Below are 15,190 nucleotides of genomic sequence, written 5' to 3'. Positions count from 1 at the left end.
GGTCCCAACCTTATTCCAGCAGACATCATATTCATTGTGAGGGAGAAGCCTCATCCCAGATTTAAAAGGCAAGGCAATGACTTGTTCTACACGGCCGACATCCAGCTTGGAAAGATAAGGGGCTGAGGTTAGTGGAGCATTGTATGTGTGTCACGTGATTAGGTTGAAGATGAAAACAAGCTAAAGATGAACTTTCCCTTTAAATGTTGTCGCCTGCTGAGCCTGACCAATTTATTATTATTATTATGATAATAAAGTACAATAGTATTATAGGTACGTGTGTAACGAGTGCTACAGAATAAATATATACTGTATATATTGCTGTTTTGTGTTTCAGGCACTGAGAGGCTGCATGTTGGAAGTGGAGACTTTGCATGAGAGACTGTTAAATATTCCTATTAATGATATAGTTCAGTAAGTAGCACCCCACCCAGATTTTCCTTGGACCCAATGCAGGGGGCCCCCCGATATTTCTGCATGGCCTCACCCCTAATCTGCCCAACTCTTTGGTAAACCCCTACTCCCAGCCGTGCCCCATAAAGAAGTCCTACCTATCTGACCCTGATGCAGAAACGTACATGTTCCCCCATTGTGACCTCCACACTAGTCATGTACTGGCCCAAAACCCACAGGTTAATCCAGCAGGATCAGTTGTACCTACTCCTAGAGCAGCTCACAGGTCGTATTTGGCTCAAGCCATTCCCCAACCTCTCAAAGCCCACTACAGACATAACAAATCAGCTGGGGCACTTCACCTTTAATTTCACAAGTATGTTATAGAATGGCTAATTCTAAGCAACTGTGCTGTTTATACCTTATCTGATGGCATTGTAATATTCGGTTGTATGCATTAATATTGGTTTAGCTCAGGGGTGTCCAAACTGCGGCCCGAGGGCCACATGCGGCCCAGGATGCATATGAATGCGGCCCAGTTTGGTTCCCGAGGAGAAAGGAGGAGGGAGGACTCTGCCCATTCCCCAGTTAGTAATAATAATATAATAATATGTCTTATTTATTATCCAGGTTTCCCATATTCCAGTGTATAGCTCCATCTAGTTATCCAACTGGCATTGTAGTTCTTTTCTGTGTATTTCCTTTACTTTTACAAATCAAACCTGTTTGTGTATTTCATGTGTGGCCCCCTCATATTTCTTCTTTTTCCAATGTGGCCCGGCGAGCCAAAAGTTTGGACACCCCTGGTTTAGCTGTTATGTGCTGCCACCTAGTGGACCAATTTAGGATAGCTGCGCACATGTTAATTAGACTTGTCATTCAAGGTTAAGCCTTCCCACTAAAGTTCACAGGAAGTAGAGGAGAATCCATTTTGAGCTCACACAGACTGCTCACAAGCAGAGGGACAGACCTCCTTAGGATCTTTCACTTTTACACAGGTTACATAACCGTCAGTAAGTAAGATGATATGTTTCCTGTATGTGTTTACATGTGTGTATATGCTGTACAGGTTGTGATGCATGTTATTATGTTTTACAGTTTTACAGAAGAATAATAAAATAAGAACCCATATAAGGATAAAGCATTCAAGTTTATTCAACTCACAGAGCATTCTGAGTATTCTTTGCTGAGTCTTATGTGGAGTGTGTTAAGCTGGCTGGTTAACCTATATTACGCAAAGGCACAGTATAGTGTGGAAACAGTACAGTAACTTTCCAATTGCTCTTTATATTTAAAGTTTTTGAATGATTTGCCACCTTCTTCTGACTCTTTCCAGCTTTCAAATGAGGGGTCACTGACCCCATCTAAAAAACAAATGCTCTGTAAGGCTACAAATGTATTGTTATTGCTACTTTTTATTCCTCCTCTTTCTATTCAGGCCTCTCCTATTCATATTCAGTTCAAAACAAAGGAGATGGTTGTTGACTTTAGGAAGACTAGGAGTGACCCCCTGCCACTGTACATTGACGGATAAAATGGATGAAACTCACTCTTGACTTGACTTCATGGTTGCTAATGTTATTTGGCCCCTAGCAACCAGATGGCTGAAATTGCTGGAGAACTGTTGAATAAAAAGCTAAATAACTGAAAAACCACAAATAATAAAAAATGAAAACCAATTGCAAATTGTCTCAGAATATCCCTCCTTACATCATACGAAGTTATTTTAAAGGTGAACGACCCCTTTAGCCTTTATTATGATGCAGAGGGACGGTTTGCAATTGGTCTTCATTTTTATCTTATTATTTCTGGTTATTTCACTTTGTTTAGCTGTGCTCCAGTGGTCCTAGGCCCACTGAAGAAAATTCACTTTACATGAGCAGAATATTAGCATAAAGCAGGGATCCTCAACCTTTTTACCCGCGAACCACATTCAAATGTAAAGAGAGTTGGGGAGCAACACTAGCATGAAAAGGGTCCCTGGGGTGCCAAATAAGGGCTGTGATTGGCTGTTTGATGGCCCCTACGTAGACTGACAGCCTTCAATAGACTCTGTTTGGCAGTACATCTGGTTTTTATACAACCAAAACTTGCCCCCAAATTGAAATTGAAAAATAATCACCTGCTTTGTGGCCACTGGGAGCAACATCCAAGGGGTTGGGGAGCAACATGTTACTCCTGAGCTACTGGCATAATAGGACCGGGATTGTTTGCAGCTGACAAATGCCACTTAGCGGCCTATTTATTATGCTGGGTAAAAAAAAGTGGAGTGAAGCATCACCAATCAGCAATTAGAAAACAAAAGCAAAGATCTCATTGGTTGCTAACTGTTAATCTTTGAGCAACATCACTGGTAATGCTTTTTATTTTTTTTTCTTAGGGGCAAATTTACTTAAGGTCGATTATCGAGGGTTAATTAACCCTCGATATTCGACTGTCGAAGTTAAATCCGGCGACTTCGAATATCGAAGTCGAAGGATTTAGCGCTATTCGTTCGATTTTAATCCATCGATCAAACGATTTTTGTTTGACCAAAAAAAGAAAGCTAAGCCTATGGGAACCTTCCCCATTGGCTAACATTGACTTAGGTAGCTTTTAGGTGGTGAACTAGGGGGTCAAAGTTTTTCCTTAAAGAGACAGTACTTCGACTATCGAATGGTTAGAATCAGGGCCGCCATTAGAAATCACGGGGCCCCGTACAACAAAATTTTTGGGGCCCCCTGGGCCCCGCCCACACTGACGACCAAGCTCCACCCCATATCCCGCCCACTCCACATCGCAGTTAAAAGACCACACAGACATCAGCGTTAAAAAAGTAACCCCCCCCACACAAGTTGTAAAAAGCTATTGATGGTCAGGGCCCCCTTATAAAAAAATTGGGGCCCCAAAAAAAAAAAAAAATTATTTTTTTTTTTTAAAAAACTGTTTTTTTTTATAAGAAAAAAAAAACTTGGGGCCCCAACAAAAAAAACTAAAAAATAAACAAACATTGGTGGCAGTGGCTCCCTTATAAGTTAAAAACAAATTGGGGCCCCAAAAAAAATTTGAAAAAAAAAATTTTTATTTGAAAAAAAACATTGGCGGCAGGGGCCCCCTTACAAGTTAAAAACAAATTGGGGCCCCCAAAAAAAATTTGAAAAAAAATTTTTATTTTGAAAATAAAAAAAAATGGTGGCAGGGGCCCCCTTACAAGTTAAAAACAAATTGGGGCCCCCAAAAAAAAATTTGAAAAAAAATTTTTATTTTGAAAATAAAAAAAATGGTGGCAGGGGCCCCCTTACAAGTTAAAAACAAATTGGGGCCCCCAAAAAAAATTTGAAAAAAAAATAATTTTTTTTGAAAAAAAACTGGTGGCAGGGGCCCCCTTACAAGTTAAAAAAATTTGGGGCCACCAAAAAGAAAATTAATTTTTATTTATTTTTTTTTTAAAAAACAATAGTGGCAAGGGGCCCCTTACGAGTTAAAAAAAAAATTGGGGCCCCAAAAAAAAAGTTTTAAAAAAAAGATTGGTGGCAGGGGCCTATAGAATATTAAAATAATACATTGGTGGCCAGGGGATTAAAAAAACAAAAAAAACACAAACTGTTGTTCAGTAGAATTGAACTCATGGCTTCAGTACTTCAACTTCGCCTCCTTTCGTGACTTCGGGTCTTTTCACCGCTTCAGGACTTCAATTTCGGCTGTTTACGTGACTTCGGGTCTTTGCGCTGCTTCAGGACTTCGGCTGTTTTCGTGACTTCGGGTCTTTTCGGCGCTTCGTGACTTCGGCTTTTTCCGTGACTTCGGGTCTTTTCGGCGCTTCGTGACTTCGGCTTTTTCCGTTACTTCGGGTCTTTTCGGCGCATCGGCTTCGGCTTTTTGGCACTTCCGCATTCGGCACGCAAGAGGCAAGACGTACGGCTCGGGCGCTCGTAAGGGGGGCCCGGATCTTCAAAAAATGCAGCGCTGCCGGGCCCCCCTTCATGCCCGGGCCCGGTACGCTTGTCCCCCCTGTGCCCCCCTGATGGCGGCCCTGGTTAGAATAGTCGAACGATTTTTAGTTCGATTCGAAGTCGTAGTTGAAGGTTGAAGTAGCCCATTCAATGGTCGAAGTAGCCAAAAAAACCATTCGAAATTCTAAGTTTTTTTTCCTCTATTCCTTCACTCAAGCTAAGTAAATGGGCCCCCTAATGTTGCAAATTGTGTGATGGGGTATATAGGAACCCAAATCCTAGATTGGGGAGGCTTCTTCCTTCTGTGCCTCTTATTCTCCTCTGGCCCAGTGTGTAGCTATTCATAGGATTTTATTCTTTACCGACCAATAACCAGCTCCTTACACCCGTGTCTCCCCCCAGCCCCACGTACTGCAAAGTGGTCCCAGGAGAAGGAATGCTTCTGTCCCACGACCCCACTCATAAAGGAGATCTCACCATCCACTTCCAGTTCCCTGAGCTGCTACACAAGTCTCTCCTGGCATAGTGCCCACCTACCTGCCCCAGATCATACCCCCCTCTGTGCAAAATCCCCTCTTGTATTTAAATAAAAGAATTGATTCTTAACTACAGGGAGTGTGCAGTTACTAGAGGCTAGTTGTTATTGCATTACACTGCCTGTTGGTGGCAGTAGAGCATTGGGATGCTACATCATCCATACACAAGACTGTAATTGGGCCGTGTGTATGGGAGGCAAAGCATGTTTTCACAGTTTGTAGAAAGAGGTTATCCTCCATCAGATTTGGCAAATACCACAGAAGAGGTAACATCCCTAAAAAGGGAGGATTTGTTACAGGGTAATGTGAAAAAGAGTAATAATCGGATTCCATTTATTGCAAAATATGTTAAAACACTGTAAGGAAATAGAAAAAGTGGTATAAAAAATATTGGCCCATTATACAAGGAGAAAGCCAGTTTGGGAAATTATTTATGAAACCAATTCTCATTAGTTACAAGGGAAAAGCATCAGGGATGTTTTGTGTTCAGCAGTGTCCCAAAAAGGAAATAAACAGGTTCCTTGGAATTCCGAAAAAGGCACATTTCCCTGCTTAAATTGTGTATGTTCTGCCCAGTGTCGGACTGGGATCTCAGGTGCCCACCAGAAAACCTAAAACCATGAGCCCACCAGAAAAACTTAGTGAAATGCTGTAGAAGGTCCCCATAGGCTAACATAGCACTTCGGCAGGTTTAATTTGGCAAAGTATTGAAGTCAAAGTTTTTTTTAAAGAGACAGTACTTTGATCATCAAATATTCAAATTATTTTACTTTGCATTCGAAGTAAAGTCGAAGTATCCTATTCGATGGTTGAAGTACCCAAAAAATTATTTTTTTTTTAACTTCGAAAATTCCCTCGAATTCACTTCGACCCTTGATAAATCTGCGATATGCTAAGCTTTAATAGTAAAAAAAAAAAAAAAAAAAAAAAATTCTCTTTAAGTAAACAATGGTTTTACAGTTAGTAAATGTATAATTCCTTCCTTGAAATTCACGTTTGTGGATCCATACTGGCTAGTTAAGACTCCAATGAGAGTAGTACCTATTTTTAAGTGTATATTGCAGTTTAAATTTGATGCAATTGTTTAATTTTCGCAACATTAGTCAATAACACTTGGTTATTGTAATGTTGCAATATTTTAATGTTAGTGTTCAAAGTGGTGGGGGAAGCACAATACCCAGTGGACATCGGTTCTATGTGGTTCACCGGAACAGCCAGAATATTTATTTCACTGGACATGGTGATTGGTTGAACCCAATTAACACTGGATAAGAAAGGGTTACATGGTAGCACAGATAATTGATACTAATTGAAAATATATGAGGGGTGGAGTTATAATGCAGAGTGGTTTTAAAAAGGTGTTTTTTGGAATTTTGTATTTTCACTTGAAAAAATAAAACAAAAAGGATCCATGCTGATCTGAAACATGTGACCGAATAAAAATTTAATTGCAGCAGCGTCTGCCTACTGTGTTGTCCATCCTATTCTACATTTGTTAATCATATGCTGGTCTCCTGGTGTGGCCCGATTTGGAAAGAGCACTACACACGTGGAAAGTTGGACTAAACCTTTGCATCATCTAAGCCTCCAACAGGCTGCCTGACCAATGTGGCCAAAAATGGGTAGATACTCAATGTTCCTTCCTACTCAATGTTCCTTCCTACTCAATGTTCCTTCCTACTCAATGGATGAGGACTTCATAGGCACATTTGATACATTTATGGCCACTAGGTGGCAGTGTTCCACAGCAAGTGAATTCACATGAACCAAACAGCAGCTCTCGTTAGTGACTTTATTTTAAACCATAAAAACAGAATAAAAAAGCCCATCAACCACAATTGGGTTGTTGTACATTTTGACACAAATTCACACTCCACCCCAATTATCTCAGACAGACATGTATATAAGTTACAGCTATTTCTGCATCTGTCCCTTTAACTGGGCACCAGCCAGGACAGATGAACCAGGAGGCCATTGCCAACAGAGGAGTCAGTTTGGAATGTAAAAGCCAATCAAATTGGGTATCACTGAAACAGAGGGACAATTGAAAAAAACAACTCCCAGCACTCCTGGGCAGCAGATGGCTGGGAGTTGCATCTCTTCATGCAGACAATCATTGACCAATAGTAGAACCAGCGCAGGCAACTCCTGTCTCTTTGTTCCTGTAAGCCGTATGGTCACTTGTTTTATTTAAATTTAACTAAAATCTTTCTTTGCATTTATTAAAGAGACTTGAACTTTTGGGATGTTTTGGCCAATAAAACTAAGAAAATGCCACATTTAAAAGTAACAATTAGCAAGAAATTCCACCCCTAATAGAAATGCCCTTCTGCTTCCAGCTCTAGTCATGCCCAAAACCAGCACTTCAGGGAGTTGCTGGAAATTAGTGGTTAAAAAAAAAAAAACAACAAACAAACAAAGTGGTACAAATCTAACTGTAAACAATTCTACAAAGGCTGGAGAATTAAATAAGCCCCCCCCATTTATCATCAACAGGGTCTCAGCAGGATCAAAAAGGGGCTTCCCGGGATCTTTGGGCCGACATCATGGCTCTCTTGAGCTGCTCGTAAGTCACAAACATAACGACATTCCAGGATCCCAACCTCAGGAAAGACGGCATGAACCTGCGGGACAGACAGAAAGAGCTCAGTCATTTAAAGGGGAAAGAAAGGCTAAAGTGAAGTAAGCTTTATCAGAAAGGTCTATATAAATACACCAGTAAAGCCTCAAAGTAATGCTGCTTTGAGTCAAGGGTCAAAAGAAACAGCACATTTCTTTCCTTCTATTGTGTACTCATGGGCTTCTGTATCAGACTTCCTGTTTTCAGCTTAAACCTCTAGGGCTTGAGCATGCTCAGTGTGCTCCTCTCCCCCTCCCTCTGCTGTAATCTGAGCCCAGAGCTATGAATGAGCAGGGAGAGACTCAGGCAGGAAGTGATGTCACACCAAGTTAATATGGCAATTGCCATCTTAAACAAAGAGCTTCTAGAGCCGTTTACTCAGGAATGGTAAAGCATTCTACACTATTGTAGCTAATTATTGACAATAAACTGCTTTGGGGCCTTTCCTTCTCCTTTAAAGGGGAAGTTAATAGTTTCACTTAATGTGAAGATGCATGAACCTGCAACAATGTTGAATTCTGGCAGTTTGGCTCCTAAATACACACAGCCAACATTTGGTTGGTTGTTATGGATTACAAGACCAAGAGCACAAGTTAATGGGCAAAAGGCATCTTGTTGATGCGACTCCTGTCCATAGCAACAGGACAGGGTTGGAACCTGCATGGGGCAGCAGGGAGGCGCTACTATGAGCAGAACACATTACTTACCCCTTGTAGAAAGCTCGGGGCCCCTCCTTTCTGAACATGGTGAGAGCACAGTTGAGGGCACTAGTGTATTGGCCCTTGGCAGAGTTCATGTATCTTGTCTTCACTACATCGACTGGAGACGCAATCACAGTGGTACAGAAACCCGCCCCAAAGGCAGAGGTGAAGTGGCAGGGCAGATTATCTGTTGGGGGGGGGCAAGACAGCAAGAGAGTCAATTTAGGAGCCGGGGGCTGTCTGTAGCAATTCTACAACTCCCGGATGGTACTACCCACCTGTCATGATGTTGGCTTTCAGGATGGAATCTTTAATGAGATCATAAGTGACCAGCTCCGTGCAGTTGACAATTGCGTTTCTGGTGATATTGGGAGCTGTACCTGTGTGCAGAAAATTATTGATTTTTAATATTAATATATTATGTGGATCCATTGACAAGGTCACAGCAATGCAAGTTCTACAGGTCCATTGCATTTAAAGGAATTGTTCAATATAAAAATAGGTAAATAGACAGACATCTAATATAATTAGCCAAAAGTGTAATGTATAAAGGCTGGAGTGACTGGTGTGTAACAGAATAGCCAGAACACTACTTCCTGTTTTTCAGCTCTCCACTGGCTTCTACCGATTGGTTACCAGGCAGTAACCAATCAAAAGGCTTAAGGGGGGGCACATGGGACATAACCGTTTCTTTTGAACCTGAGCTGAATGCTGAGGATCAATTACAAACTCACTGAACAGTTATGTCCCATGTGGCCTCCCTTATAGTCACTGACTAACTCAAGAGTTAGAGAGCTGAAAAGCAGGAAGTAGTGTTCTGGCTATTATGTTACACATCCAGTCACTCCAGCCTTTATAAATTACATTTTTGGCTAATTAACTTATATTAGATACATTTTTTTTTAATTTTGCACAGCCTATTTACCCAGTTTTAATTTCCACACTGAACTGTTCCTTTAAGGAAGAAAATGTATTACTGTCTGGCAGCCACCTTACTCCCACCAAAACCTGCCATTTCTCAATCAGCTGTCTTCTGCTACATGGTTTCAGGAGTAAGAACCAGCACTGCCGATTACGAGAAACAGACCCTGCTTCCAATAGCAATGCAAAATGTCTAGCGTATAGTAGGAAAATAATTGCAACCCCCAGTCTAGGTGTACAAAGTTACCTTTCCAGAGTCCGCGCATCCCTTCCTCCCTGGCGATGGTGCGATATGCGTCCATTGTCCCCTTGTAGCGTCTGTTCGCAGAGGAGTTGGCCTGAGCTTGGAAACGAACCTTCACCACATCTGTGGGCTGGGCCACTGCCACTGCCATAGCACCCGTGGTGCACCCAGCAGCCAGCCTGCTCCCAATCCCAGCATCTGTAAAAAGGTCCCAGTTACCAAAGTCACAGAGCCTAGCTGGGCTAGTTAAAATCATCCAAAGGGCTAGTGGGTACCGCTTCCTAGAACCAAGGGGAGCAATGGATAGTGGTACGTTTTAATACGTTAGAACAAGCGGATTTACTGTCCCTGGCACCCAGGCTTCTGGAGGGCTGGCAGTTGCAGAACCCAGGTTGCAGTTTCCAGAGTGGCCACAAGGTGGTTCCCTTAAAGGGATACCAGCATTTTTCGGCAAGCTCCCCCCTCCCCTTCTCTGGGTAAGGTCCTTTTACCAAATCCACTTAAAGGAACAGTAACACCAAAAAATTAAGTGTTTTAAAGTAAAAGAAATATATGGTCATATTGCCCTGCACTTCTAAAACTGGTGTGTTTGTATGAACTACAGTACAGCTTCTGATGCAGAAAAGCCGCTGTGTAGCCATGGGGCAACCATTCAAGCACACAAACACGCAGTAGATAACTGATAAGCTCTGTAGTTTACAATGGAAATCTATAGAGCTTGTTATGCCGTGTATCCTGTGACTTTTCTACCATAGCTACACAGCAGCTTGTTTATATAAAGCCTGTGGTGTTAAATGTTCCTTTAAGACAGATACCAAGCAATCACCACCGTACCCATTTGACTGCCAGGGGCTCAGCCCAGCAACGCCACAGAGAATAATTCACTTACGTTCGGATCCTTTGGTGTAAAACTGCTTGACGGAGTCATACAGGCCAATACGGACGGAGGCAAAGCTCATCTGACGCTGCAGGCCGGCAGCCAAACCATTGTACAGACTCTTGGGCCCTTCCATCTTCACCATAGTCGAGATGGTCCCAAAGACTCCCTTGTACGAAGCAGTCTTCATATGAACGGCCTTGGACTCCCCTTGGATCTGCAGAAGAGTTAAACTCTCAGTTCCTGCAGCATTGGTCTGACCCACATGGTACCTAGCCATGAACCCAACTGGCCTCCCTTCTTTACACAATGCAACACCTTCCATAGAAATGCTAGCCATGAACTCAACTGTAGCAGGAACACTTACCTGGAGTCGGACCTTGGCGGTGTCCAGAGGGAAGGTGAATAGGTCGGCTATACAGGCTGCTGTCCCAGCACCAATGAATTTCACCGCCGCAGTGGGAGGGACATCGGTGGGCTTGAATCCAACCATTGTGTGGGGTTATTCCCTGAGGAGACGAGTGGATTCCGGAGAAAAGTGCGGTGTAGTGAGAAGACAAGGCAAATAAACTCTGCCAGAGTCTTTGGGAGAAAATAAATTACCAACATTAGATGCCATAACCATAATGCACATCCATTCTACTGTTCAACTGCTCATCTGTATACATCACTCCCGCAACCTTGTGTCTTTATATGGTCACAGAACCCCTCAGTGACTTTTAATATCCTTATTTACAGTAGCAGGTACATTATCCCTTTGAGTATCACTCATGTATTGTAAGGGATAATGTACCCCCTACTGTAAATGATAAGGATATGAGAAGTCACTGAGGGGTTGTTCTGTGACCATATAAAGGCACAAGGCTGCAGGCTGAGTTATACAGGGAACTCTGAGTATCACTCATGTATTATGAGTTCCCTGTATAACTCAGCCTGCAGCCTTGTGCCTTTATATGGTCACAGAACAACCCCTCAGTGACTTCTCATATCCTTATCATTTACAGTAGGGGGTACATTATCTCTATCTATAACCTTATCAGAATTCAACCGAGCAGAGGAAAACTGAAGCTGCACTTTGGTCATAGGAAGAGACTAATGACACATGTAGCAGTTATAACAGAAAGTACAACATATAAATAAATAAGGCAATAAAATAAATCGGTTTTATTTCCGCAGAGTACAAGGTTCTATGTTACAAAAAAAGCAACTTATAAATGATAAAGTGGAGTGTATTTGAGTTGTATCCAGGCAATGGCTACACAGCTCCCAGCCCCCACAGCAACACCAGCTGCAGAGTTCTCCCCCCACCCACAATGGGTGATCTTACAACCCCCACCCTGTTTTTTTTAACACTCGGCAGGATTTGAAACAAACATCTCCCTCCTCCCCTTGCCCTTTCGCCTACATTCAGTTTCCACCCAGGGAGAGACAGTTGCATTTTTTTCTGTTACACAAGAGACAAAGGAACAGGAATATTTTGATTTAAACAAATATCATGTGGGTCGGAGCTGCTGGGAACTGGTCAGAGATCCCGTGGGAAAGGGACAATGGATGGAGCCAGAGATTACTTTGTATTTCACTGTATAATAACCAATCACAACAAATCACAAATTACAAGAGATTTGTATCCGGGTATCAGACAGTTTCTTAGAGGTTGTGCCCATGAACTTACTGCTTTGGATTCAGTTTTCCCATTTGCACCATGGAGGGGGATATAAGGGCCCATGGGGCAATAACTTTTGAGCTGTGGATTAAAGGAGAACTAAACCCTAAAAATGTCCTATTTTATATAGTGAACTTATTGCACGAGGCTAAAGTTTGAGCTTGTCAATAGCAGCAATGATCCAGGACTTCAAACTTGTCACAGGGGGTCACCATCTTGGAAAGTGTCTGTGACACTCACATGCTCAGTGGGCTCTGATTGGCTGTTGAGAAGCTAAGCTTGGGGCTCGTCACTAATTATCCAGCAGAAAATGAGCTTCCCTGGCTGTAATATAAGCTGATGCTACAGGTTTGCTGATTATTAAATTCTGATGCTAATTGCACTGGTTCCTGTGCTTCCATGTAGTAATTAGGTGTATTAATTACTAATCAGCCTTATATTGTGACATTTCTATTCTATGTGTACTGTATATTGTGAGTGGCTCCCTAAGCTCAGTAAGTGACAGCAGCACAGAGCATGTGAATCAGTGAATCAGCAGAAAAGAAGATGGGGAGCTACTGGGGCATCTTTGGAGACACAGCTCTTTACTGCTAAAGGGCTGTGGTTGCCTTGGGCTGGTACAGAAGCACAAAACATAATATACAACATTTCTACCAACTTCTTTAGTTAGGCTTTTGTTCTCCTATAAGCATCTTATAAAGTCACAGAACCAAAGAATTCACTGGAGAGATAAGAGACCAACCTAATGTGGGCCCACCAGAACCCCATGCTTCCATCAACCCTCTTGCATAGAATGGGCAGTGACCATACCCAAAGATGTAGGGCCACCCGGCACTCAACGGATCCACAGGACCAGAGAGATTGAATTAAAAGAATATTTTATTTATACGAAGTTAAAAGTTTATATAAATCTGCATCTCCATCCACTATGGATCACTATTTATTAGGCCTCTGCCGTTGAAATGCCAGGGACTATTCTGAATCCCAGGTCAGACCCATGTAATGTCTACTGATTGGCACCGGACCACCCCTACTCCCCAATGTTTGTGCATGACACCCCCCCAATAAGCAGACATTACCTTAAGTGATTATTGCAGGGGGGCTACAAGAGCTGCCGGAATATCAGGATTCCCTGAAGGCGTCCCGCCCGTCTGATTTGCCACTGGCTCGAAATATTTGGTACTCTTGACTGGCCATAGAAATGCGGTGACAAACTGGATAACTTAAAATCATAATCCTTATGCTGCGATGGGAAGAGAGAAAGAAATGTTAATGGAACAATAGGGCACATCCCTCCTGCTCCTAGGCAATTATATACTGGCTGGTTGCTAAAGTCACTGGCCATAGCAACCTGGTAGCAGTATGATAGTCAAAATAAGATATAAATGGACTGGCTTCAGTTTAGAAAGGAGAGAAAAGCATATTATTCCAAAAATAAGACCTTCCTAATCTAGTCCAGAGGTTGCCTATAGGCTATGGAATAAATATTTCACTACCCTCTGGGAAGCAGCTCTATAATAGAGGATCACATATATGTAGATTGCTGCAACTCTAATGCCAGTATATCACTATAAATGGGTCCTTGTTGCCAAGGCTCACACAAACATCCATGGACTTGAAACAAATACAGAATAGAGAATGTGGCTAGCACCAGATTCCATTAGTTAAACTACATCTCCCAGCAGGCTTTCTAAGCCAAAAAGGCTGTATCTCAGACACAGGCTGATGGAAACTGCTGGGAGTCAGACAGACACACAGAGGCAGTGACTGAGGGACACAACATCCTGGAACCCACAGTGACTCAGCAGCTGAAACACTGGGGGAGGGGAGATAGCACAAAGCCGGGAAGGAAGTTCATTATAAAGGTTATTACTTGTTACACAACCTAGGAACAAGGGAGGAAACCATGCTGCCCCCGGCTACTGCAACTCTCACAATCACACTGTTGGGGAGATCCATCTAGTCTAATGGTAGTCAAAGTCCAGACACCGAGACGCCGGCAGTTAGGAGAGAGAAAGAAGCCCAGACGCCGGCAGTTAGAAAGAAAGAGGCCCCAGACGCCGGCAGTTAGGAGAGAGAAAGAAGCCCAGACGCCGGCAGTTAGGAGAGAGAAAGAAGCCCAGACGCCGGCAGTTAGAAGAGAGAGAGGGAAATGAGTGACAGTAGAAGAAAGCGCAATGGTTAAAACTTGCGATTAGATGACAGTCAATTAGAACTAACGGCCGGGCCCCGCGCTATTGATCCAAGTCTCCAGGCAGCGGGTTATATAGAAGCCCAGGGGCAGTTACAGACAAGCGGAGCAGTTTAGCGCCGGCAGGAAAGTCACAGTCAGAGCAGACAAAGCGCAAGAGGAGACACTTACCGGCACTGATGTAAAATGAATGTTTCACAGCGGTAATGGGGGGTAAGCAGGGTCCGGAGTCAGATCTTATTGTATCGAGACCGAAGTGTCCTCTAGTCGGACTGAAGAAACTAGAGGAAAGCTTAAACCTTACTCACCTTTATATACAGACCGGCAGTGTTAGCTCCGCCCCCTCCCCGCCCCCTTATATTCCGCCTTCAACTCTGCAACCTGTTCCGCTAATACAATGTGTCAGTCTGTAACTACCCACTAATTCTATAGATACATTGTATCAGCCTGTAACTACCTGCTACTTCTATAGATACAATGTGTCAGGCTGTAACTACCCTCTAATTCTATAGATACAATGTATCAGTCTGTAACTACCCTCTAGTTCTATAGATACAATGTATCAGCTTATAACTACCCACTAATTCTATAGATACAATGTATCACAAACAAAAAAAACACCTCGTCAACAGAGTTTACAATCTAAAAGGAAGATATGGCATGTCATTTTAAGATCAGATGATTTTCACCCTTCCCCTTCAGTTAATACTTTTTTATTCTTCTTCTTCTTCTTCTTCTTATTATTATTATCATTAACATGTATTTTTAGAGGGTCAACATGTGCTTTGGGGTAGTGCCAACCCCTGTGGACCTAATAAGCCAAACCCAACATGTCAGTTTGCTGGTTTGTGGCCTGTTGGGTATAAGGGTGGGAGTGTGACCCTCCTAGCAGTTTATATCTTTAGTTCAGTCACATTAGTTAAAGAAGCATCTTCCAAAATAACACTCACAAAGCTTTGGCAGAAGGTGGTGCCAGTGTATGGGCATCGTTTAGGAATATGTAGTAACCCCCATAGTTTCCCTCCCCAGTATAGATGCCTTTCCAGTATGTAACCACCACCTTATTATTCATTGACATGGTGTTGTATGATCAGTAAATTGGCCATTTCCAT

The 15,190-nt window shown here is 42.6% G+C and overlaps 1 protein-coding gene across 1 annotated transcript; it reads right to left on the bottom strand.

Moving 5' to 3' along the window:
• Positions 1–6,639: 6,639 nt before the first annotated feature.
• On the bottom strand, positions 6,640–14,311 carry ucp2.L (uncoupling protein 2 (mitochondrial, proton carrier) L homeolog). Its single transcript, NM_001086754.1, is given in 8 exon segments — positions 6,640–7,485; positions 8,189–8,369; positions 8,461–8,562; positions 9,351–9,545; positions 10,237–10,441; positions 10,592–10,806; positions 12,967–13,130; positions 14,250–14,311. Coding segments are annotated over 6 exon segments (924 nt in total). The 5' UTR covers positions 10,718–10,806; positions 12,967–13,130; positions 14,250–14,311; the 3' UTR covers positions 6,640–7,370.
• Between the last annotated feature and the right edge of the window lie 879 nt (positions 14,312–15,190).

The sequence above is a fragment of the Xenopus laevis genome, chromosome 2L (genome assembly GCF_017654675.1).
Source record: "Xenopus laevis strain J_2021 chromosome 2L, Xenopus_laevis_v10.1, whole genome shotgun sequence".
In the NCBI taxonomy this organism is placed as follows: Eukaryota; Metazoa; Chordata; class Amphibia; order Anura; family Pipidae; genus Xenopus; species Xenopus laevis.
Note: the sequence above shows the minus strand (reverse complement) of the source record. Positions and strands in the feature narration are given on the sequence as shown.